The 23726-nt window shown below is 40.7% G+C and overlaps 1 protein-coding gene across 8 annotated transcripts in view; it reads left to right on the forward strand.

Annotated features, from left to right (window-relative positions):
* The window catches only part of LOC139176086 (ATP-binding cassette sub-family C member 4-like), a 374149-nt gene that overhangs the window by 109911 nt on the left and 240512 nt on the right, over positions 1-23726 (forward strand). For 3 of the 8 annotated variants that reach the window (XM_070799887.1, XM_070799886.1, XM_070799888.1), the window contains exons 24-26: positions 3994-4094; positions 5716-5907; positions 18047-18202. The exons of 1 other annotated variant lie outside the window; for it this stretch is intronic. In XM_070799887.1, the coding sequence (XP_070655988.1) occupies positions 3994-4094; positions 5716-5907; positions 18047-18202 (449 nt within the window). Of the gene's footprint in view, positions 1-3993; positions 4095-5715; positions 5908-18046; positions 18203-23726 lie in introns of those variants that run through there. 4 more of the 8 variants (XR_011569625.1, XR_011569624.1, XR_011569623.1 and 1 more) reach the window with 2 other exon arrangements.

A 23726-nucleotide genomic window follows, 5' to 3' on the forward strand; every position in this document is an offset into this window, starting at 1 on the left:
TGACCTGCCTCTTGAGAAACCTATATGCAGGTCAGGAAGCAACAATTAGAACTGGACATGGAACAACAGACTGGCTCCAAATAGGAAAAGGAATACATCAAGGCTGTATATTGTCACCCTGTTTATTTAACTTATATGCAGAGTACATCATGAGAAACGCTGGGCTGGAAGAAGCAGAAGCTGGAATCAAGATTGCCAGGAGAAATATCAATAACCTCAGATATGCAGATGACCCCACCCTTATGGCAGAAAGTGGAGAGGAACTAAAAACCTCTTGATGAAAGTGAAAGTGGAGAGTGAAAAAGTTGACTTAAAGCTCAACATTCAGAAAACAAAGATCATGGCATCTGGTCCCATCACTTCATGGGAAATAGATGGGGAAACAGTGGAAACAGTGTCAGACTTTATTTTTTGGGGTCCAAAATCACTGCAGATGGTGATTGCAGACATGAAATTAAAAGACACTTAATCCTTGGAAGGAAAGTTATGACCAACCTAGATAGCATATTGAAAAGCAGAGACATTACTTTGCCAACAAAGGTCTGCTAGTCAAGGCTATGGTTTTTCCAGTGGTCATGTATGGATGTGAAAGTTGGACTGTGAAGAAAGCTGAGCGCTGAAGAATTGATGCGTTTGAACTGTGGTGTTGGGGAAGACTCTTGAGAGTCCCTTGGACTGCAAGGAAATCCAACCAGTCCATTCTAAAGGAGATCAGCCCTGGGTGTACTTTGGAAGGAATGATGCTAAAGCTGAAACTCCAGTACTTTGGCCACCTCATGTGAAGAGTGGACTCATTGGAAAAGACTCTGATGCTGCGAGGGATTGGAGGCAGGAGGAGAAGGGGACGACAGAGGAGGAGATGGTTGGATGGCATCACGGACTCGATGGACATGAGTTTGAGTGAACTCCGGGAGTTCGTTGTGGACAGAGAGGCCTAGCATGCTGCAATTCATGGGGTCACAAAGAGTCAGACAGGACTGAGCAACTGAACTGAACTGACAGTTTAGGTTATAGGTTTTAGCTTTAGGGCTCCTTGGATCTCTTGGTTGTAGGGGTCCAGTGTAATGGTGTTAGAAAGAGTCTCTGTAGCAAAAACAATATCCTCACTGCTGTGTGGGTCACAGATGAGGAGTTGTTGGAATGTGTGTCATGAATTCACCATCCCTGTCTATTCCATAGCAAGAACCCTGAATCACAGTCTTTAATGCAAAAATGAGAGTAATTTTTTAGATTTAAAAGCATTGCCTTGTGTTGCAAAACCCACTGCCTTGTTTTTGTGATTTCAATTGCAGCTACACTGGACATAGAAAGTGAAATTACATAATGATAATTGAAGCATAAGGATAAAAATCTGAGCAATGACATCCTCACCTATATTATTCTGTCAAGTGTATCTCAATCCAGGTGGGATTAATATGATAAATAATGAAAATGGTAAGGATCTAAGAGAAGCAGAAGAGATTAGGAAGAGATTGCATAAATACACAGAAGAACTGTACAGAAAATATCTTAATGACCTGGATAACCATGATGATGTGGTCACTCACCTAAGCCAGACATCCTGGACTGTGAAGTCAAGTGGACTTTAACTTCAAAGCATTACTACAAACAAAGCTAGTGAAGGTAATGGAATTCCAGCTGAGCAATTTAAACTCCTAAAAGATGATTCTGTTGAAGTGCGGCACTTAATATACCACCAAATTTGGAAAATTCAACAGTGGCCACAGGATTGGAAAAGGTCAGTTTACATTCCAATCCCAAAGAAAGGCAATTCCAGAGAATGTTAGAACTATCATACAATTGCACTCATTTTGCATGCTAGTAAGGTTATCACTGACTCAGTGGACATGAGTCTGAGTGAACTCCAGGAGTTGGTATGGACAGGGAGGCCTGGCGTGCTGCGATTCATGGGGTCACAAAGGGTTGGACACGACTGAGTGACTGAACTGAACTGAACTCAAGGTTATATTAAAATCCCTTCAAACAAGACTTCAGCAGTACATGAATCCAGAACTTCCAGCTATACATGCTGGATTTACAAAAGGCAGAGGAACCAGAGATCAAATTGCCAGTATTCACTGGATCATAGAGAAAGCAAGGGAATTCCAGAAAAACATCGGCTTCATTGACTATGTGAAAGGCTTTGACTGTGTAGATCCCAACAAACTGTGAAAAATTCTGAAAGAGATAGGAATACCAGACCATCTTATATGTCTCCTGAGAAACCTGTATGAAAGTCAAGAAGAAACAGTTAGAACTGGACGAGGAACAATGGACTGCTTCAAAACTGGAGAAGGAGAATGACAAGGCTGTATATTGTCACTATGTTTATTTAACTTATATGCAGAATACATGATGCAAAATGCTGGGCTGGATGAAGCACAAGCTGGAATCAAGATTTCTGGGAGAAATATCAATAACCACAGATATGCAGATGATATCACTCTAATGAGAGAAAGTGAGGAGCCTCTTGATGAAAGTAACAGAGCAGAGTGAAAAAGCTGGCTTAAAACTCAGCATTCAAAAAACTAAGATCATGATATCCGGTCCCATCTGAGGAAAAATTAAAAACAGTGACATATTTTATTTTCTTGGATTCCAAAAATCTCTTCAAACTGTGACTGCAGCCATGAATGAAAAGATGTTTGCTTCTTGGAAGGAAAGCTATGACAAATCTAGACAGAATATTACAAAGCAGAGATGTCACTTTGAGAACAAAGATCCACATAGTGAAGGTATATTTTTTCCAGTAGTCATGTAAGAGTTGTCAACAGATGTAAGAGTTGGGCCATTAAAAAAGGCTGAGGGCCAAAAAATTGATGCTTTCAAGCTGTGGTTTTGGAGAAGACTCATGAGAGTCCTTTGGACTGTAAGGAGATCAAACCAGTCAATCCTAAAGGAAATCAACCCTGAATATTCACCGGAAGGACTGATGCTGAAGCTGAAGCTCTGATACTTTGACCCCCTGATGAGAAGCGCTGACTCATTAGAGAAGACCCTGATACTGGGAAAGATTGAAGGCAGGAGAAGAAGGGAGTGGCAGAGGATGAGATGGTTGGATGGCATCACCAACTCGATGGACATGAGTTTGAGCAAACTCCAGGAGATAATGAAGGACAGGAAGCCTGGTGTGCTGCAGTCCATGGAGACACAGAATCAGACATGACTTAGTGACTGAACAACTTTGTTCAGTTCAATTGCTCAGTCGTGTCTGACTCTTTGTGACCCCATGGACTGCAGCATGCCGGGCCTCCCTGTCCATTGCCAACTCCCTGAGTTTTCTCAAACTCATGTCCATTGCGTTGGTGATGCCATCCAACTATTTCATCCTCTGTAATCTAACAACTTTGTTAGTTCTTTCTAAATTCATAATATTTTTAAAAAATTACTTATTTATTTGGCTGTACTGGGTCTTAGTTGGGGCATGCAGGATCTTCAGTCTTAGTTGTAATAGGCAGGACTTTAGTTGCAGCATGTGAACTCTTAGTTGTGGCATATGTGGTCCATCTAGTTCCCTGACCAGGGATCGAACCTGGACCCCCTGCATTGGGAGCTCGGAGTCTTAGCTATTGGACCACCAGGAAAGTCCCTCATAGTGTTTTTTTTTTTTTTTTAAACTATTATTGTCTCATACAACAGAAGTAATATTATGAGTAATACTGTCATTACATACAAATGATTTAAATATTATAAAGGAGTCTTCTCACTACTATTTATAAAATAGCTAACTAAAAAAGACCTACTGTATAGCACAGGGAACTCTATTTAATACTCTGTAATGATGTATGTGGAAAAATAATTTTAAAAGAGCAGATTACATATATGTCTGGCTAATTCACTTTACTGTACACCTGAAACTAACACAACTTTGTAAATCAACTATACTCCAATGAAAATCATAAAAATAAAGGAGTCTTCTTTGTAGAGTGACAGAAGGACCTATGTGAGGGGTTGAGAAGTAGACTGACTTTCTTCTTCTTCTTCCTCATTTAGCTTTGGATGCTGGGCATGTTGGTCTCGTCCTGTCACTAACCATCACACTTACCAGTATCTTCCAGTGGTGCGTCAGGCAAAGTGTGGAAGTTGAGAACATGGTGATGTGTATTTTTCTGTTCTTAGCCTTTTCAGGTCTCCTTGCTGTCATATGACATAAAAGCAATTCTTATGTAAAATAATGAAACTGTTATTTTTACATCATTTTACAAAGTTTTTTACATTCTCCTCCATCTTCTTAAGGGCTTCCCTGGTGGCTCAGATGGTAAAGAATCCTCCTGCAATGCAGGAGACACAGGAGACTCAGGTTCGATCCCTCGGTTGGGAAGATCCCATGGTAAAGGGAACGGCTACTCCAGTATTCTTGCCTGGAGAATCCCCATGGACAGAGGAGCCTGGCAGGCTACAGTTCATGGGGTTGCAAAGAGTTGGGCATGACTGAACAAGTTTCACTTTAACTTTCCATGTGCTTAAAGTTAATGTAAAATAAAATATACACATATTTTTCTCAGTCATGTGTATGCCATGTCAGAAGGTTTTGTATTCATCAGAAACTGTCTTCAAATACAATAAATGTCTCTGTAGGAGGGAGGTTCTGAAATTCTGGAGACAATGTAAGCTAATTTCTTAGCAGCTTGTTTGCATTTGTTTCTTAATGGGTAATTCCTCATTTTTGGTAAAAGAAAATATTCCAATATTTTGAGGTTTATTTAATTACTATGTTCCTCCACCCATCTCCAATTTTATCGTTTGTTTTTGTGTGTGTTGAACACCGAATTTGCTGGTGGCCCTTCTTCCTGGTAGGATAGGCTCCCTCTCAGAATATGCTCTCTAAGGTGTGGAGTCATGGTTGTTTAGAAGAAACATTATACACTTTTGAATATTTGTACATTTTCCTAAAGGGAGAAAAATAATAAAAATGAAATTTTTCCGTATCTTTCTTCTAACAGAGTAGAAGTAGTGAAAGTCACTCAGTCGTGTCTGACTCTTTGCGACCCCATGGACTATACAGTCCATGGAATTCTCCAGGCCAGAATACTGGAGTGGGTAGCCTTTCCCTTGTCTAGGGGATCTTCCCAACCCAGGGATCAAACCCAGGTCACCTGCATTGCAGGAGGATTCTTAACCAGCTGAGCCACAAGGCAAGGCCAAGAATATTGCAGTGGTTAGCTTATCCCTTCTTCAAGGGGAACTTCCCAACCCAGAAATTGAACCAGGGTCTCCTGTATTGCAGGCAAATTCTTTATGAACTGAGCTATCAGGAAAGCTCATAACAGAGTAGAAAATGACTGATTATTAAAATGAGGTTTGATGATCATCCAGTTCTGTTCATCTGTAACACGTGGCCCTTCTGTGGCCACACATTACTAATTGGTGTCCAAAAGTATTCTTTTCTTTGAAAATATTCTTTTTTTAAAAAATTCAGATGTGAAAGGAGGATCAATAAAATTTTACCATGCATTTCTTTAATTTTTTAACTTTAATATAAAATTGAAGGAAATAGTCATATGTAAAAGTGTTGAAGATGATGAATAAGTTTTAAATCATCCAAGGCCTTATCAGACTCCTACTTCTGTCCTTTGTGGATGCTGAGATCTAAATCTAGATCTTTGTGGTTGTTGTTCTGAACTGTATAAAAGCAGAAGGTTTCATTTACAATGTCTGGACATCTATAAACAAGACTCTCTGATACTAACTCATGAGATGTCATATGTGTTTCAGATGATTTCAGTAGAAAGGGTGATTGAATACACAGACCTTGTGAAAGAAGCATCCTGGGAACTTGAGTATCGTCCACCACCATCCTGGCCCAACAAAGGAATGATTTCCCTTCACAATGTGTACTTCAGGCATACATCGGACGGGCCTCTGGTATTGTGGAACATTTATCCAAAATTTAACCCAGGACAAAAGGTTAGTTTAAGCCATTTGCCTTTTTAAAATCTGAAGATTTTAAAGATTTTAAAATCTAAAGATTTAGCACCACATCTGCTCTTGACTTCTTTGTCAGTGTGTCAGGGGGACTCTGTTCCTAATGGATGCAGATTAGATCAGTGACATTGTAAGCTAATCTTTCTTGGAAACTGACCATGGAATGGGGATACCAAGAAAGTTCTTCCCTGTGTCATGAGTTCCCTCATGATGGTTGATGGGCTCTGGGATCCAGGGCTCCATCTTAACCTTATTCAGGACACTATATGTGACATCTGATTATTCATACAAAGTCTGGGACGTCAGCCTTGTCTTCCTGGCCCTAACTCTCCAATATTTCATTCCTTGCCATATTTACTTGTTTGTATTTCTGAAATCTTCTCTTTCTCCCATGGTGCCCTCTGGTTGCAGCCTCCCTCTCTGTCTCTTAGCCCTTCCTGTAGCCTTGTCTTCCACTCACCCACACTGAGCTGCCATCCCCCTGCCCTCCCACCACAGACTGCTGCTTTCTTTAGCACAGATCTGATCCTTACCGGCCTGGTGAGCTGCTGCTGGAACCATAGCATAGCTTCAAGTCCACTCCAGCAGGGGCCATGGGGTGAGCTGTGTCCACCAGAGAAGAGCCCCAGTAATAACCCAGTCAGCAGTGAGGAATCATGGTATCAGATGGAGGCAAGGTCTAGAGATTGGCTCAAAGTCAAAAGCAAATTGATGGGATGAGAGAAGATCTGTGTGGGAGATGGCAGAGAGGCTTTGACCTGGACCTGTCAGCATCCATGTCTGCTTATGATGTTCCTTCTGCACTCAGTTTGAGGCCCTCAGCTGGGATCAGGACAGAATCCTGAAGAAGAGACTGAACTGGACAAGGTGTTAGGAGCTCTTCCCCACCTCCCTCTGCAGCCAGTTTGTTTGACACACACACACCCCTGAACTCGGATTGTGTGTAGTTTCTCCCAAAGCACCAGGTCCTCCCTGTTCCCAGTGCACATGCTGCCCCTCAGCCTCAGAGACCCAGGCCCTCTGTCATCTGCATGGTGAAAATCTCATTTTCTGAGTCAATCCTAGTGCATCTTTGAGATCCTCGGTTCTTCCTTAGTGTCTTATATATTCTTTCAAGATAGCATTTATGGTACAGCTATATTTATAGCAGCCAAAATTTGGAAGGAACTAAATCCTTACCTGAAGCATTATTCAGCCTTAAAAAGGAAGAAAATTCTGACCTGTAGATAAACCTTCATGACATCTTACTAAATGAAATAAGCCAGACACAAAAGGAATGAATACTCCGATTCCATTTGTGTGAGATTCCTAGAGAGTAAAATCCAAGAAGACAGGAAGTAGGATGGTGGTCTCCAGGGACTAGGGGAGGGTAAATGGGGAGCTGTTTATTTAATGGGTATGAATTTCAGTTTTACAAGGCAGAAAAAAATTCTCAAGCTTGGTTGCACAGCAATGTGAACGTACTGAACACCAAACTAACCACTTAAAAATGGTAAAATAGTTAAATTTTATGTTATGTGAATTTTATCATAAATAAAAGAAAAGATAGCACCTGTGGCATGCTTTGTAATTTGGGATCTGTATCTCATAGTACCTTGAGGCTTTGTAAAATCAGGGAGCATCTTGTTTTCGTATTTGTTCACAGAAAGTAGCATTCTGCAGGGCACAGAGAGAGTACTGAGGGACTTCTGGTTGTGAGGCTGAGTGAGTTATACAGGTGTGAGCAAGCAGAAACCAGCACACACACACACACACACACACACACACACACACACACACACGACAACTCCGTAAATAACTGAAAGAACTGCTCTTTAAAACTCCTACCACCCCACAGACCCATCTAGTGGAAAATAGCTATAATTTAATGCATTATTGATTAATGCAAAGCCTTTGACTGTATGGATCACAATAAACTGTGGAAAATTCTGAAGGAGATGGGAATACCAGACCACCTGACCTTCCTCTTGAGAAACCTATATGCAGGTCAGGAAGCAACAGTTAGAACTGGACATGGAACAACAGACTGGTTCCAAATAGGAAAAGGAGTACATCAAGGCTGTATATTGTCACCCTGCTTATTTAAGTTATATGCAGAGTACATCATGAGAAACACTGGGCTGGAAGAAGCACACACTGGAATCAAGATTGCTGGGAGAAATATCAATAACCTCAGATATGCAGATGACACCACTTTATGGCAGAAAGTGAAGAGGAACTAAACAGCCTCTTGATGAAAGTGAAAGAGGAGAGTGAAAAAGTTGGCTTAAAGCTCAACGTTTAGAAAACAAAGATCATGGCATCTGATCCCATCACTTTATGGCAAATAGATGGGGAAACAGCAGACACAGTGTCAGACTTTATTTTTGGGGGCTCCAAAATCACTGCAGATGGTGATTGCAGCCATGAAATTAAAAGACAATTACTCCTTGGAAAGTTATGACCAACCTCAGTTCAGTTCAGTTCAGTTGCTCAGTTGTGTCCAACTCTTTGCGACCCCATGAATTGCAGCACGCCAGGCCTCCCTGTCTGACCAACCTAGACAGCACATTAAAAAGCAGAGACATTACTTTGTCAGCAAAGGTCTGTCTAGTCAAGGCTATGATTTTTCCAGTGGTCAAGTATGGGTGTGAGATTAGGACTGTGAATAAAGCTGAGTACTGAAGAATTGATGCTTTTGAACTGTGGTGTTGGAGAAGACTCTTGAGAGTCCCTTGGACTGCAAGGAGATCCAACCAGTCCATTCTAAAGGAGATCAGTCCTGGGTGTTCATTGGAAGGACTGATGTTGAAGCTGAAACTCCAATACTTTGGCCACCTCATGTGAAGAGTTGACTCATTGGAAAAGACCCTGATGCTGGGAAGGATTGGGGGCAGGAAGAGAAGGGGATGACAGAGGATGAGATGGCTGGATGGACATGAGTTTGGGTAGACTCCAAGAGTTGGTGATGGACAGGGAGGCCTGGAGTGCTGTAATTCATAGGGTCGCAAGGTGTCGGACACAACTGAGTGACTGAACTGAACTGAACTGAATGAATTAAACCCTTGTAACATAAAAGAATATTCGATTTAATGCCTAAATGTTACCCAGGGAGCAGCTTCAGCTAGTCACAGGGCAAAAGCTGGTCCTAATTATTTCCAGTTCCATTGTAGGTCAGGAAAAAGGTGAACTACTGTGTCGGGAAAATATTAATCACAGCTCTTGATACAATCTTTCCCTCAGAGCACTGTGTGTGATGTTTACTTACACTCAGACAATGTGTCTATTAGGTTTTCTGTTGTAAATGTAATTCTGTTAACCTGTACTTGTCTTAAATTTTCCCCAAAGCCATAAAATATGAATTATCTAAGAAACTCTGTAGTACAACTTAGAAACATAACAGATTCTTCTTCTTCCTTCTTAAAACCTATAAATCATAGGATCATTGAGATTCTAAAATGTTTGAGGGAGAAATGAATTTGGAGACTGAATTAATAAATTTAGTAACTTGACTTTTGATCTGTTACTTGGTCCACTCTCAGTATCACTGTTAGCTTCATTTCTGTGTTTGGAAATTATACCCTGGCAGTGTGTTCATGAATTGATTTCACTCCACCTGTGTACATCCCAGGCTCGGTCTCCTGTTGACCTGTCCCAGCCCTAGTCACTCCAGGACACCCTTTTGGTGTTGTACTTGAGAGAGGCTGTTGTTGGAGGGTGGGGGATGGGGACATGGGAGTGAGCCAGCCCAGCAGAAGGGGGGCTTTATTTTCTTTCCCTCATTTCTTCTTCTATCCCAATTCCTAGAAGTTACAGTCAATAGGAGAGTATAGTAGGTACTATGCAGAATTTTAATTCACAGAAGAAATAGCAAGTGAAAATAAAGAACTAGGACTTGCCTGGTGGTGCAGCAGATAAAAATTTGCCTGCCGAGGCAGGAGACACTGGTTTAATCCCTGGTCTGGGAAGATTCCACATGCCACTGAGCAACTAAGCCCTGCACCACAATTACTGAGCCTACATGCCACAACTACTGAAGTCTTTGCTCAGCAACAACAGAAGCCCCCTCAGTGAGGAGCCTGTGCACTGCAGGAGTAGCCCTCACTTGTCACAACTAGAGACAGCTCATGCAAAGCAATCAGAACCTAGCGCAGCCAAACAGAAAATAAATAAATAAACATGAGGCAAATAGCACCCTAGACTTCTTGGTTAGAGTCTGAACATGAGCTTCATTTTTCATTTAGATGATTTTGTGGTTGATTTGATCATTTTAGAGAGTCCTGAACAATAAAGTATTGTCCAGTTCTTGAGGTAGATTGATTTTGCTTTGTTTTTGCTCACAGCTATTATTTGGATGATACAGTTTTACAGATGCTTAGTAGACCATGCTATAATGTACAAAAATATTAGTTTACTACTTTTTCCCTTTTTTACATAATATTTTCTTAAAAACCGCTCCCTTCACTCCCAGATCATCCCCTTCCCTTGCTGGCTTCCTAATTCCCTGTGTCTCAGACTGTGGTGTCAGGGCCAGCAGCACCTGCCTCTCCTGGAGCTTCTTAGAAATGCAGAGTCTCAGGCTCACCCAGACCTCTTGACTCAGATTCATATCTGAACATGACCTCTTCCTTTCTCTCCCATGGACAGTTTTTGATGAACCTGTGATTCTCAAGAAATGTTCTTTGACAGTTTGAAATTGAACTCAAGTATTCCCAAATCTCTGTTGCGGCTGAGCAAGAGGCTCTAGAATGTTCTGTGGCCCTAGATTTACTTATTTTTATGCTCTATAAATTGCACTTTTACATTATAATCTAATTCTGTGTGATTCCATCACATTATTTGTGTCTTTCCGGTGGAGTCTGTCTTCATTACAGGCAGTTTTCATCCTGCTCTCTGTCGTTTCCCACACCAGTCTCTTGCAGGGACTGGAGGGATTTCCCACAGACTCAGCCCTGCCTGGACCTGGAGTCAGAGACAGCCCCATGTAGCAGTGTATATTCGGCTGTTTCACAACCTGATGGGATCAAAAATGAGTCTTTCTGCCCCAAGCAGGGCATGAAGTCTGTTTGGCCTATTCCCCAGGCACCATATGTCCCACTTATGCAGATTTCTCTCTCAGTCCGGCTGTGGGTGCCGGTTCTTCCTGCTGATGGCTAGTCCACCTGCCTGCAGGTACCCTCTTCACTCTCACTTGCCACATATATGCCTGTGTCCACGTCATGCTTTAACTCTCTGACCATAAGATCTCTATGGTGGGCCTGTTTATTTAACTACAACTACACTTCTCCCCACTTTCTCTGTTCTGTCTACACAGAGGGGCATGATAAGTTGTCAGGCCATCCAGGGGATAAGGAGGCCCATCAGCAGATGGAAAAGAGGCCAACATATGTGGATTTGAGTCACATCCTGCTACTTATTAGCTCTGATATTCAGACAGACTAATTTATCTAAGCCTAAATCTTTTCTTATGCAAAATGGAAGTGAAAGTATGTAACCTGTAGGCCTGATGTACAATTTAAGATAAGACATGTAAAGCACCAAGAGTAAATACTTGGACAAAAATGGTCATCATTTTCATAGGTTGTAAAATGACCATAACCACTTATGCTGTGGAAAGTTGTTTCTGTCCCGTGAGAATGAGGTGTTAGCCATTTGAAGTTGTATTTATGGCTATAGGATCCATCTGCTGTGTCTGTCTCTGATTTATCTTATACCTAAATAATATGGTAATAGATTTCCCATAAATTTCTCTGGCCTGAGTTAAAAATCTCAGCTCCAAGTGGAAGTTTCTTTGTCTCAGGGCACCACAGGTAATACAAATAAGAAAAAGTCAAATCCAACACAGATCCTGATGTCAACATATACAGTCTAGTTGAAGAAACAAGAAAATGGCTATATTAGCTTTGTAAGCTAGAACGAGATCACAATTTTTATAGATGTATATAAAAAATGACATAACATCTCTTAGAGTTGGAACAAACCCACGTGAGGAGACATGGAGAGCATTTCCAAGGAATTAGACATGTGAGACGGACTTAGAGATGTGTGGTTAGGGTTTCAGCAGGTGGGAATGCAATGTGAAAGGCATTCCAGGAGGTGGGACCAGCATAAGCGAAAGTATGATGTCCTGATACAGTGAATGAAGACCTAGACACCTGCAAAGCCCTCAGGAAAATGAACTACAGAGTGTGTAACACACAGTTTTATATTCAACCCTCACCACTACCTACTGATGCCAAGGAAGCTGACTCATGTACATGAAGAACGGAGAGGTTAGAAGGACAGTTTTGTAGAAGAGACATCCTGGGGTGGAGTGTTGAGTGCTGAGCTGGAATTCAGAATTTTAATCTGAGAAGTGAGAGCACATGGACCAGAGTAGGCAGGTGCACGGGACGGGGAGCCAGGAGCTGTTATGCCTCCAGCAAGACATCCTGGGAAAGTGATTCCACTTCTTGGAATCAAGTTGATGTTGACTAAAACAAAGCTATATCACCTGGATTTGTGAACATGCAGGGAAATGGGTGGGAGCAGAAAATGGAATTATACTTCTGGGGGTAGTTTAGCAGTTTAACAGCTTCCTCCTGAAAATGTTCATACCTTGTTGTTGTTCAGTCACCTAGTCATGCCTGACTCTTCGTGACCCCATGGGCTGATACATACCAGGCTTCTCTATCCCTCACCATCTCTTGCAGTTTGCCCAAGTTCATGTTCATTGTATCAGTGATGCCATCCAGCCATTTCATCCTTTGTCCCCTTCTCCTCCTGCTTTCAATCTTTCCCAGAATCAGGGTCTTTTCCAATAAGTTGACTCTCTGTGTCAGGTGGCCAAAGTATTGGAGCTTCAGCATCAGGCCTTCCAATGAATATTGAGGATTGATTTCCTTTAGGATTGACTGGTTTGATCTCCTTGCTGTCCAAGGAATTCATACTTGCTGTTCAAGGGGTTCATATTTGACTCTCAGCAATTGCACATCTGAGAATGTATGTGAAGAAAATGGTTGATTGTTTGCAAAGATTTAGCTTCAGGGATATTTAAGACAGTTATTTATAATAGCTAACTGTTTGATGCTGCATAAATATCAAGCAGTAGCTGCTGCTGCTACTGCTAAGTAGCTTCAGTCGTGTCCGACTCTGTGCGACCCCATAGATGGCAGCCCACCAGGCTCCCCTGTCCCTGGGATTCTCCAGGCAAGAATACTGGAGTGGGTTGCCATTTCCTTCTCCAGTGCATGAAGGTGAAAAGTGAAAGTGAAGTCACTCAGTCCTGTCCGGCTCTGAGCGACCCCATGGACTGCAGCCTACTGGGCTCCTCCGTCCATGGGATTTTCCAGGCAAGAGTACTGGAGTGGGGTGCCATTGCCTTCTCCGATCAAGCAGTAGAGGATTTGTTAAATAAATGATCACATGTACTATAATATTATGCAACAATTAATGTAAATTTTTATGAAATATGAAATGAAAACACATATAACAGTATGTTCACATTAATCCCATTTTGTTTAAATATTTGAACTTGTATCTTTAAGAACACATCCAAAAAAATAACAACAGCAACAACAAAAAGAACACATATAGAAGCCTAGAAAGTAAAAACATCATTTTAAGAATTTTTTTTCAGAGTGCTGGGGCATAGCTAGTATTTATTTACTTTTCAAATTCATTTGCACTGATTATGATTAAGGAAAGAGTTTATTTTGTTTTTTAAACACTGTGAGCCTGGGAAAGATGTAATGAGAGTAAGTGGGGGAGACGGATGAAGGGGTGGTTTTCTGTGGAGCATTGGGTGTTGATTATGTTGAGTTTGATGCGTGAAGAGAGATCCAGGAGCAAGTGTCTAACAAGTTGTGTTACCATCAGAGAGCAACCTGGTTGGAAAAACAGAAAGGGGCCACTGCAAGCAAATAACAGAAGATTTTCTTGAAGAGTCTTTATAATTGTATCTATTTCTTTATTTTTGGCTGGGCTGGGTCTCTGTTGCTGCTCGGGCACCTCTCTAGTTAATGTGTGTGGGCTTCTCACTGTGGTGTCTTCTCTTGTTAACAGCATGGGCTATAGGGTGAGAGGGCTTCAATAGTTGTGGCACATAGGCTCAATGGTTGTGGTTCATGGATTCTAGAGTGCAGGCTTAATAGTTGTGGCGCATGGGCTTAGTTGCTTTGCAGCATGTGGGATTCTCCTGGACTAGGGATTGAACCCACGTCTCCTGCATTGGCAGGCAGTTTCTTTACCACTGAGCCATCAGGGAAGACACCAAGTATCTTTAGATTGAAGAATGTAAGCTTACTGACACTGGTGACACTCTCCATGGGCAATTGGTAAAACCCTATGGTTACCCAGAAAAGACATTTGGACTATAGCTTTGATGACTGAACTCTAGGAATAATCAGAATCAGGTTTTCTTTGAGTTGCCTTTTTCTTTTTGGGGGGTCTGAGGCCATGCAGCATGTGGAATCTTAGTTCTCTGACCAGAGATGGAATTCATGCCTCCAGCAGTAGAAGCACAGACTCTTAACCCCTGGAATGTCAGGGAAGTCCCCTGGTTTTTTAGTTCTCTTCACTGGAGTTTGGAACTCACAGTCCTGTGGTAATGAACAGCCCTTGGTGCCCTACATATCTCAGTCCATTTACGCAAAGTTTATAGATGTTCCCATTTGCACAGATGGATTAGTTTTGGTGGAGCTGATACCATGAGAACATACACACATTCTCACAGATCAGTTCTCACCTGTGTCCTGATGTGTGTTGATTTATGTATAAGAACACTCAGAAATACAGGCCCACCTGTTTTACTGTGCTTCGCAGATAATGCTTTAAAAAAAATGGACATTTATGGCAACGCTGTGTCAGGCAAGTACACTGGCACCATTTTCCCTATAGCATTTGCTCACTTCGTGTCTCTCTCAGATTTTGATAATTCTTGCAGTATTTCAAACCATTTTATTATTATTATATTTATTATCCTGATCTGTGATCAGTGGCTTTTAATGTTACTACCCTATAAATGCACAAATGGTTATCATTCTTTTAAAAATAAAGTATTTGAAATTGAGGTATGTACATTTTTTATATATAATGCTATTGTACATCACTAGACTACAGTATAGTATAAACATAACTTTTATTTGCACAGAGAAACAAAACATTCATATAACTTGGTTTATTTTGATATTCAAAATATCTTTGAGGCCTGCCTGTACACAGAATGCATGAGCCACATAAATACATACTATGACCTGCCTATATGCAGAGAATGGCCCATCTATATTATATGAATTAGGGTTTAACATAAGGTACAAAATGTCCTGAGAAGCCTGTATGCAGATCAAGAAGCAACAGTTAGAACCGGACATGGAGCAATGGACTGGTTCAGAATTAGGAAAGGAGTACCTCAAGGGTGTATATCATCACCCTGCTTATTCAACTTAATGCAGAGTACAGCATGTGAAATGCTGGGCTGGATGAAGCACAAGCTGGAATCAAGACTGCCGGGAGAAATATCGGTAACCTCAGATAAGCAGATGATATCACCTGAATGGCAGAAAGCAAAGAGGAACTAAAGAGCCTTTTGATGAAGGTGAAAGAGGAGAGTGAAAAATCTGGCTTAAAACTCAACATGCAAAAAACTAAGATCACAGCATCTGGTTCCATCACTTCATGTCAAATAGATGGAGAAACAATGAAAAGAGTGATAGACTTTATTTTCTTAGGCTCAGAAACTCACTGTGGATGGTGACTGCAGCCATGAAATTGAAGACACTTGCTCCTTAGAAGAAAAGCTATGACAAACCTAGACAGAATATTTAAAAGCAGAGACATTACTTTGCTGACAAATGTGTGTATAGTCAAAGCGATGGTATTTCCAGTAGTCATGTACGGATATAAGGCTTGGGTCATAAAGAAGGCTGGGCACTGAAGAATTGATATTTTTGAACTGGGGTGCTGGAGAAGACTCTTGAGAGTCCCTTGAACAGCAAGGAGATCAAACCATTCAATCCTAAAGGCAATCAGTCCTGAATATTCATTGGAAGAACTGATGCTGAAGCTCCAGTACTTTGGCCACCTGACACAAAGAGCCAACTCATTGGAAAAGACCCTGATGCTGGGAAAGACTGAAGGCAGGAGGAGAAGGGGACAACAAAGGATGAAATGGTTGGGTGGCATCACGATTCAATGGACATGAGTTTGAGCAAACTCCAGGAGATAGGGAAGGACAGGGAAACCTGGCATGCTGCAGTCCATGGGGTTGCAAAGAGTCAGACACTACTGAACAATATCAAAATATCTTATAGTCATTGCATTATCTTTATAAGATAATAAAATTAGCTGAACCCACTTTTCTTACATTTAATCTCTATAAAGATAAATTCTTTTTTGAAGTGCCATGATTGATTTTACAGACTAAGATGTGAAACTTCAGAGGTTTTCAAATCAGAAAACATGAAAAGTTCTAAGCATTCTGATTATATTACTCAGAAAGATTTATTTCTTCTTTGTTTAAAGCCAGGAGTTTTAAAACTTTACTGATTTACAAATGATTCAAGCATATCTTACACTCTCATCAATTCCAGATTTTACATAGAGATGAAATCATCTCTTGGAAAGCTTCCTTCGGAAAATTTGCATTTGGGCTTCTTAGGTGGCTCAGACGGTAGAGAATCTGCCTGCAAAGTAGGAGACCCGGGTTCCATCCCTGGGTCAGAAAGATCCCCTGGAGTAGGAAATGGCAACCCACTCTAGTATTCTTTCCTGGAGAATTCCATGGACAGAGGAGCCTGGCAGGCCACAGTCCATGGGGTTGCAAAGAGTTGGACACGACTGATCGTCTAATGCTTTCTTTCATTTTAAAATTCATTGGTAAAAAAGGCCAGTTTCTGCATATATATTTGAATGTGGTTTTATCCCCCACCAGCATTTTACCTAGGAAAAGTAAATGGCAACCCACTCCAGTACTCTTGCCTGGAGAATCCCATGGACAGAGGAGTCTGGCAGGTGACAGTCCATGGGCTGCAAGAGTCAGACACGACTTAGCAACTAAACTACCAACCACCAGCATTTTACCTACATTGTATTGATTCTTTAACCTTACTGTTAGTGCATTTAGTTTCTCTCTGCTTTGCTTTTAATAAATAGACTGACGCTTGACATGTGTTTTTCCAAGGTTCAATTTTAAGTATTAATGTATTAATAAAATGTCTTTTGAACTACTCTGATGAAAGGTCCAATGTAAATATCAAATATTGTCTGTGTTATTGTTGGTCTCATTATGTACATTTTGTCTACTGGGCTCTGTCTTTCAAGACTGAGACCTGCATTTTATATGTGAAGAAGTTTCCTTTCAAGATAAAATGTAATTAAGGTATTTAATATCAGGAAGTGATTTCATTTTTCTGCCGAAGAGTAATTCCTCTTAAATAAATAACATACCCCCTGAGAAAGTGAATATTTGTTTGTGTATAATCCTTCTGACTTGACTTGTTGATATCTCTGTAAAATTACCCATGTAATTCTCAAGGTCAAATTACACAGGGAGTAGGAATAAAACTAATTTAAAATTGACTTCTTATGGACCACTTAGGAGACGGCTGGGTTTTCACTACTGTCAGGTTATTTAAGTCATCTTCTTCCTTTATATATGGATGTTAGTTACATACATACACAGAAACAAATACACATATATAACACATAAATATACATGTCTCCCCCTCTAACATACCACATAATGGATATTATGTGATAATTATAGAAAACAAACAATTTTCTGCATATTAAGCATTTACTCAGGGAAATCTGAATAGAAGGCATAAAAGTCATTATACTTTATATTGTGTATTCTAGAGATGATGGTGGTCTCATTTAGGGACATTTGTGAATTTCTGTCATTTTTGGTTGCCACAGTTTTGGGCGTTGCATCTGGTATCTAGTGGGTTCATGGCTACTGTTAATCATCCTACAATATACAGGACAGGCCCCCAACCCTCAACAATGAATTATCCGGTCCAAAATGTCAGCAGGGCCTTGCTTGAGAAACTTATAGACTATTCTTTACATATAATAGAACTTTTAAAATTCATCTTCAACAATCAGGGTTTTCCTGGGTTTTGTGCATCCTGTTAATTCTTCATCCCCCTGGGTCTCTTTACAGGTTGGCATTGTGGGAAGAACAGGAGCTGGAAAAAGTTCCCTCATTGCTGCCCTTTTTAGATTGTCAGAACCTGGAGGTAGCATTTATATTGATGACATCTTGACAACCAGTATTGGACTGCACGATTTAAGGAAGAAAATGTCAGTTGCACTTCAGGTATGCATAGCAGAGCACTCTCACATGTTCTTTTCATAAGGTGTCTAAAGTTTAAGTGCTTTTAATTCAATTGGTCTTTTCAAGTTAAGTGAATGAGTTGATCCTTTTTTACCCAATAGAGCATATTTTTAGCAGGAGGTATTTTCAACAAACACTTTCATTGGATACCAGGTTTTGTTTTGTTTTGTTTTCATCTGTTAGTTTAGTGTGCATGTGATTTAATAACTTACTGAGATAGATTTCTGGACTCAGACTTCCTCAGTTTCCACAATGTTATCCACTGATAATCACATAATTCTGAGAACAGAAGGATAAACAGTTTGCTTAGCACTGCAGAATTTCCTATAGGGAAACATGGATTTTATTAATAAGTGTCTTATAGATATAATTTTGCTGTTGGAAATGAGGACATCTTTTCAAAAGTGATATCTCCTTGGAGAACTTTCTGTGAAATTGTGGGGCTTTGAGAATTATAGGATATATAGATGCTTTGGGGAGACTGACAATTTAGCCATTAATGAATAATTTTCACCAGGGAGGCAGTACAGAATAATAAGGAAGAGCAGGGGACTCAGAATTCTGTCTCTGTGTATCTTGGTTTTCTCTGTCTTACAAGGCAGATAACAGGACCAATCCCTCAATCTGTTGTGAGGACAAAATAGGTCAGTGAGTGTGAAATGCTCCATGTAGACCCATATGTGCCTGCTGTGATGGTGGAGTGTTGAGTTGGCCATCTCTTCCTGGGCTCTGATTCTGTTCTCTTTTCTTCTTCTTCGTAAAGTAGTATAACTTTCAGGGAGAGTTTTGGAGACTGGATTATATGGACGGGTAGACGCTCCTGTCTTTCCTTGTGGTTCATTCACTGAACATAATTCCATGATACTTACTGAGAATTACTATCCTCCAAGTATATAGCCAAGGGCAACATAGTTCCTGTGTCCTCATCTATCATCCTGCCCACTGCTTTGACAACATGCTTATTAAAAAAAAAATTGAGTTTTTTATTTATATACTTAGTAATCATTTGCCCATTAAAGGAAGTTCAGAAAAATACCCTCTTGAGATGGGAAACAGAGAGGAGAGGAGAGAGAATGAGCCAGGCAAATGTGCTTCCTGGAATGTGGGTGCAATGTGTCCTGAAATACCTGTTTATCAGGAAGCATGTACAACATGGCTCCCAAAGGAAGGCGAATGTGGACTTGGGTACAAGTGTTGCTACCTACCCGTGACCTCAAAAATACCTGGAATTACTCAAAGTAATTTTAAAACCAAGATATTCTTTTCAGACTCTAGTGAAATGCCACCTCACACCCCTTAAGATGTCTGTTATCAAAGAAAAAAGAGAGAAAAATGAAAGTGATAAGCATTGGCAAGGATGTACAGAAATTAGAATACTTGTTCATTGCTGATAGGAGTGTAAAATAGTCCAGCTACTATGGAAATCAACTTGGTGGTTGCTCTGAAAAGTTAATGATGGAATTGTCATCAGTTCAGTTCAGTTCAGTCTCTCAGTCATGTCCGACTCTTTGTGACCCCATGAATCGCAGCAGGCTAGGCCTCCCTGTCCATCACCGACTCCCAGAGTTTACTCAAACTCTTGTCCATCAAGTTGGTGATGCCGTCCAGCCATCTCATCCTCTGTTGTCCCCTTCTCCTCCTTCCCCCAATCCCTCCCAGCATCAGGGCCTTTTTCAATGAGTCAACTCTTCACATGAGGTGGCCAAAGTATTGGAGTTTCAGCTTCAGCATCAGTCCTTCCAATGAACACCCAGGACTGATCTCCTTTAGAATGGACTGGTTGGATCTCCTTGCAGTCCAAGGGACTCTCAAGAGTCTTCCCCAACACCACAGTTCAAAAGTATCAATTTTTCAGTGCTCAGCTTTCTTCACAGTCCAACTCTCACATCCATACATGACCACTGGAAAAACCATAGTCTATTACCTACCTAGCAATTCTACTTTAGAGTATAAACCCCAAAGAATTGGAAGAAAGGTCTTGAAGAGATACTGGAACGTGTTTGTTATAGCAACATTACTCTCAACAGCAAAAAGGTGGAGGCACTCAAGTGTCCATTGACAGATGAGTCAACAAACAAAATGTGGTGCATACACATACAGTAGAATATTACTCAGCCTTAATAAAGAAGAAAATTCTGACACATGCTATAGCACAGATGAACCTTGAAAAAATTAAGCTAAGTGAAATAAGTCATTTACAAAGGGCAAATACTGTATGATTCTACTAATAGGAGTTACCTAGAATAGCAAATTCATGGATACAGGATGTAGAATGGTGGGTGCCATTGTTTAATGGGTACAGAGTTTCAGTTCCTTAAGATGAAAGGAGATCTCCGGCTGGGTGGTGGTGATGGCTGTACAACAATATGAATGTATTTAGCATCACTGGACTGTGCACTTAAAGTGGTTAATCCAGCAAATTTTATGTATATTTTATCACAATTGAAAAAAAATTTTTTTCAAAGGTATCCCTTTCAGGAAAAATGGGAAGAATGTTTCAGCACATTCAGTCCCCATATTTAAAGATTTCCTCTGGCTATTAGATTTATGACTTATGGTTACAGTATAAAATAAATGAGCTTAGATTCCCAAGTTTTATGTTCTGATGGTACTCATCGCTAAAATGGTCATGTGAGATTAGTTAGTAGAAATAAAGGGCATGTCTGTAAATTCCTTTCATATCATTGGATGCAAAGCTTTAGAAACATGCCCTGCATTATTTTTAATGCTTCTTAATAGGAAAAAGTTGCATGTTTGTATACATAAAATAACTCTGTAAATAAATAACATTGGATGATTCTTGGCTCTGCCAATAATATTTGGAAGCACATCTGAGCAAGGACTAAACATGCCTTGACCTCAGCATGTTTTGGTTCTGTTCTGTTGGGTTCCATCCTTCCTTGGAGAATGTTCTAGGTACATACTCCAGAGAGTGTGTTTACAGAATAGTGCTAAGCTTTGTATCCATGTAGATTCCACTTTTTATGCCTTTGTCTCCAAGGTGCAGTGTTGGTTGATTAAAGAAAAAGAATCCGGAGAGAAATTTCAGTGTAAAGATTCCCAGTAAGCCATTCAGGAGGCACACGGGGATAGAATGGCAGTGTAGACCCAGTGTCAGTGTGACCCACAGTTTATTCCTGCTCTGCCTCGTCGACTGTGAGGCCTTGGTGATGTAACTTGGCTGCCAAGCGTCAACATCCTCATCCTTAAACCCATTCTGGAAATCATGGACCCACAGATTTGCGAAGATGTAACTTAGTGAGATAATGTTTGTGCCCATGTCTCATTATTAGGAATGTTCAGTCATCAGGAACTGTTATTATTCTTAAGAATCAGGCCACTGGCCTTTTGGGTATTGTTTCTACTTAAGTAAAAACAGTAACACCTTCTGAAATGACTTTTCTCTTTAATTTCTGTTTATGTGTTCATGGCCTTTGGTGTTCATGGCCTTTGGTGATTTTCTTTATATTTATCGCTTAATAATAAAAACTGAATTGTTACATAAATATTAATAGTAGGGCAAAGAAACAAAAACAAACAAACAAAAAAACACAATAGGAATTTTGGGGAAAAGCATAACAGAGAAATATATCTAACATTTTCCACCAAGAGCAAGAACTCAGACTAAAATTTTTTTGTATTTTGATTTCTGGCTTTCCTCCCACCAGCTTCTTTCCTGACTATCACCTTGTACATGATCTTACTTTCCAATCCCCAACCAAAACCTCCAGCCCTTTTCTCAGCCCTCTCCACACTCTTGACTATTTTCTTTCTCTCTTTGAGGACAGGGCCTATATCTCTCATTTCTGTTCCTCTGGTGCTTGTTACAGTCCCTGACAAGTTACAAGAATATTAATAATAATTCCTAAAGTTTATGGAATTGTTAATACATTTTAGTTTCTTATCCCACCATTTCCTGCTTAATCCTCACAATTTGTTGTTATCTTTATCTGACAGATTTAAAAACTGAGTTACTGGGAGCTTATCCTATTTTTCAAGTAAGGGGAAGAACCAGGATTCAAATTTTATGTGTGTCTATTTTTTTAAATTGAAGTATAGTTGATTCACAGTGTTTCAGTTGTATAGCGAAGAGTTTCAGTTTTATCTCCAAAGACTCCCATTGCAGCAGAGTAAAATCCAAAGTCCTAGTCATATAACAGAGACCTACGCTCTCCAGTCTCCACCTTATCCACTTCTCAGTCATGTCCGACTCTTTGTGACCCCATGGACTGCAGCACACCAGGATTCCCTGTCCATCACCAACTCACGGAGCTTACTCGAACTCATGTCCATCGAGTCGGTGATGCCATCCAACCGATGGCATCCCCTCTCCTCCTGTCTTCAATCTTTCCCAGCACCAGGGTCTTTTCCAGTGAGTCAGCTCTTCACATCAGATGGCCAAAGTATTGAAGCTTCAGCTTCAGTATCAGTCCTTCCAGTGAATATTCAAGGTTGATTTCCTTTAGGAGTGACTGGTTTGATCTCCTTGCAGTCCAAGGGCCTCTCAAGAATCTTCTCCAACACCACAATTAAAAGCATCAATTCTTCAACTGTGTCGTACTCATCAGATATTTTTGCCATTTTCCCTACCATCCCACTTGAAAGGACTCCCTAAACCATAGAAAGAATGAATAAGTATAGAACAAAGCCAGAAGATACTACTCCTATTGCTCTGTCCCTCATTTGGACAATATCAATTTAGAAATGGGTTTATGCACTTGTATGTTATGGGCTGATATGTGTCAGGAGAAGATACTCAAAATGTTATCCCTCCCCAACCAAGAGCCCTTTGTCTTTACAGCGTCTTGCTAGCTGCAGAGGTGGAAAAAGTCTGTTAGTTTGGTTGCCTGAATTTACTTGTCTAAGTGCAAAAACTTACATTTGTCTTCCCCACAAATGAGTAGGAAGCAGTGATGCTTGTGTCTCAACACCCCAATATAGGAAACTTAGGAAGCTGAGACCAGACTCTGCAGAGGGGGAGCCCAGTGCTCTTTCTTTGAGTTGCCCCTCTTAGCTGAGCCAGGCCCACACCATCTTCCCTGGATCCCTGGTCCCTGTGATCCAGGAAGCAGGGAGCTTCCATGGTGTTCTCTCTTCCTCCCAGGCTCATCCCCGTCACTGCTTACCCTGCATGAACAGGTCAGAACTGGGGAGTTGTGATGGTAACAAGGACCTGGGTAGGAGCAGAGACAGGGGAGTGGGGACATAGACCATCAGTCCTGGGGGGAACTTTCAAAGATGAATTCTGTGTTTTTAAGAAGATACTCCTCAACTTCTGTTCAAAATTTTAGGAATAATCTAAGATGAAAGTTCTTCTTAACAAATATCTAGAAACACAACAGGTAGCTGAAGTATGTGTGTTCTTTGTGCTCAGGGTCTGAAGTAGTTAAATTGAGATTGAGATTATATGCAGGGAGTAGCCTGCTTACTTGAAAGAAACTGGAAAATGAAGGGAAGATGGAGAAGGGAAGGAGGAAGAATATTGGGGACCAGCCTCCCCTCGCCT

The sequence above is a fragment of the Bos indicus genome, chromosome 12 (genome assembly GCF_029378745.1).
Source record: "Bos indicus isolate NIAB-ARS_2022 breed Sahiwal x Tharparkar chromosome 12, NIAB-ARS_B.indTharparkar_mat_pri_1.0, whole genome shotgun sequence".
Classification (NCBI taxonomy): Eukaryota; Metazoa; Chordata; class Mammalia; order Artiodactyla; family Bovidae; genus Bos; species Bos indicus.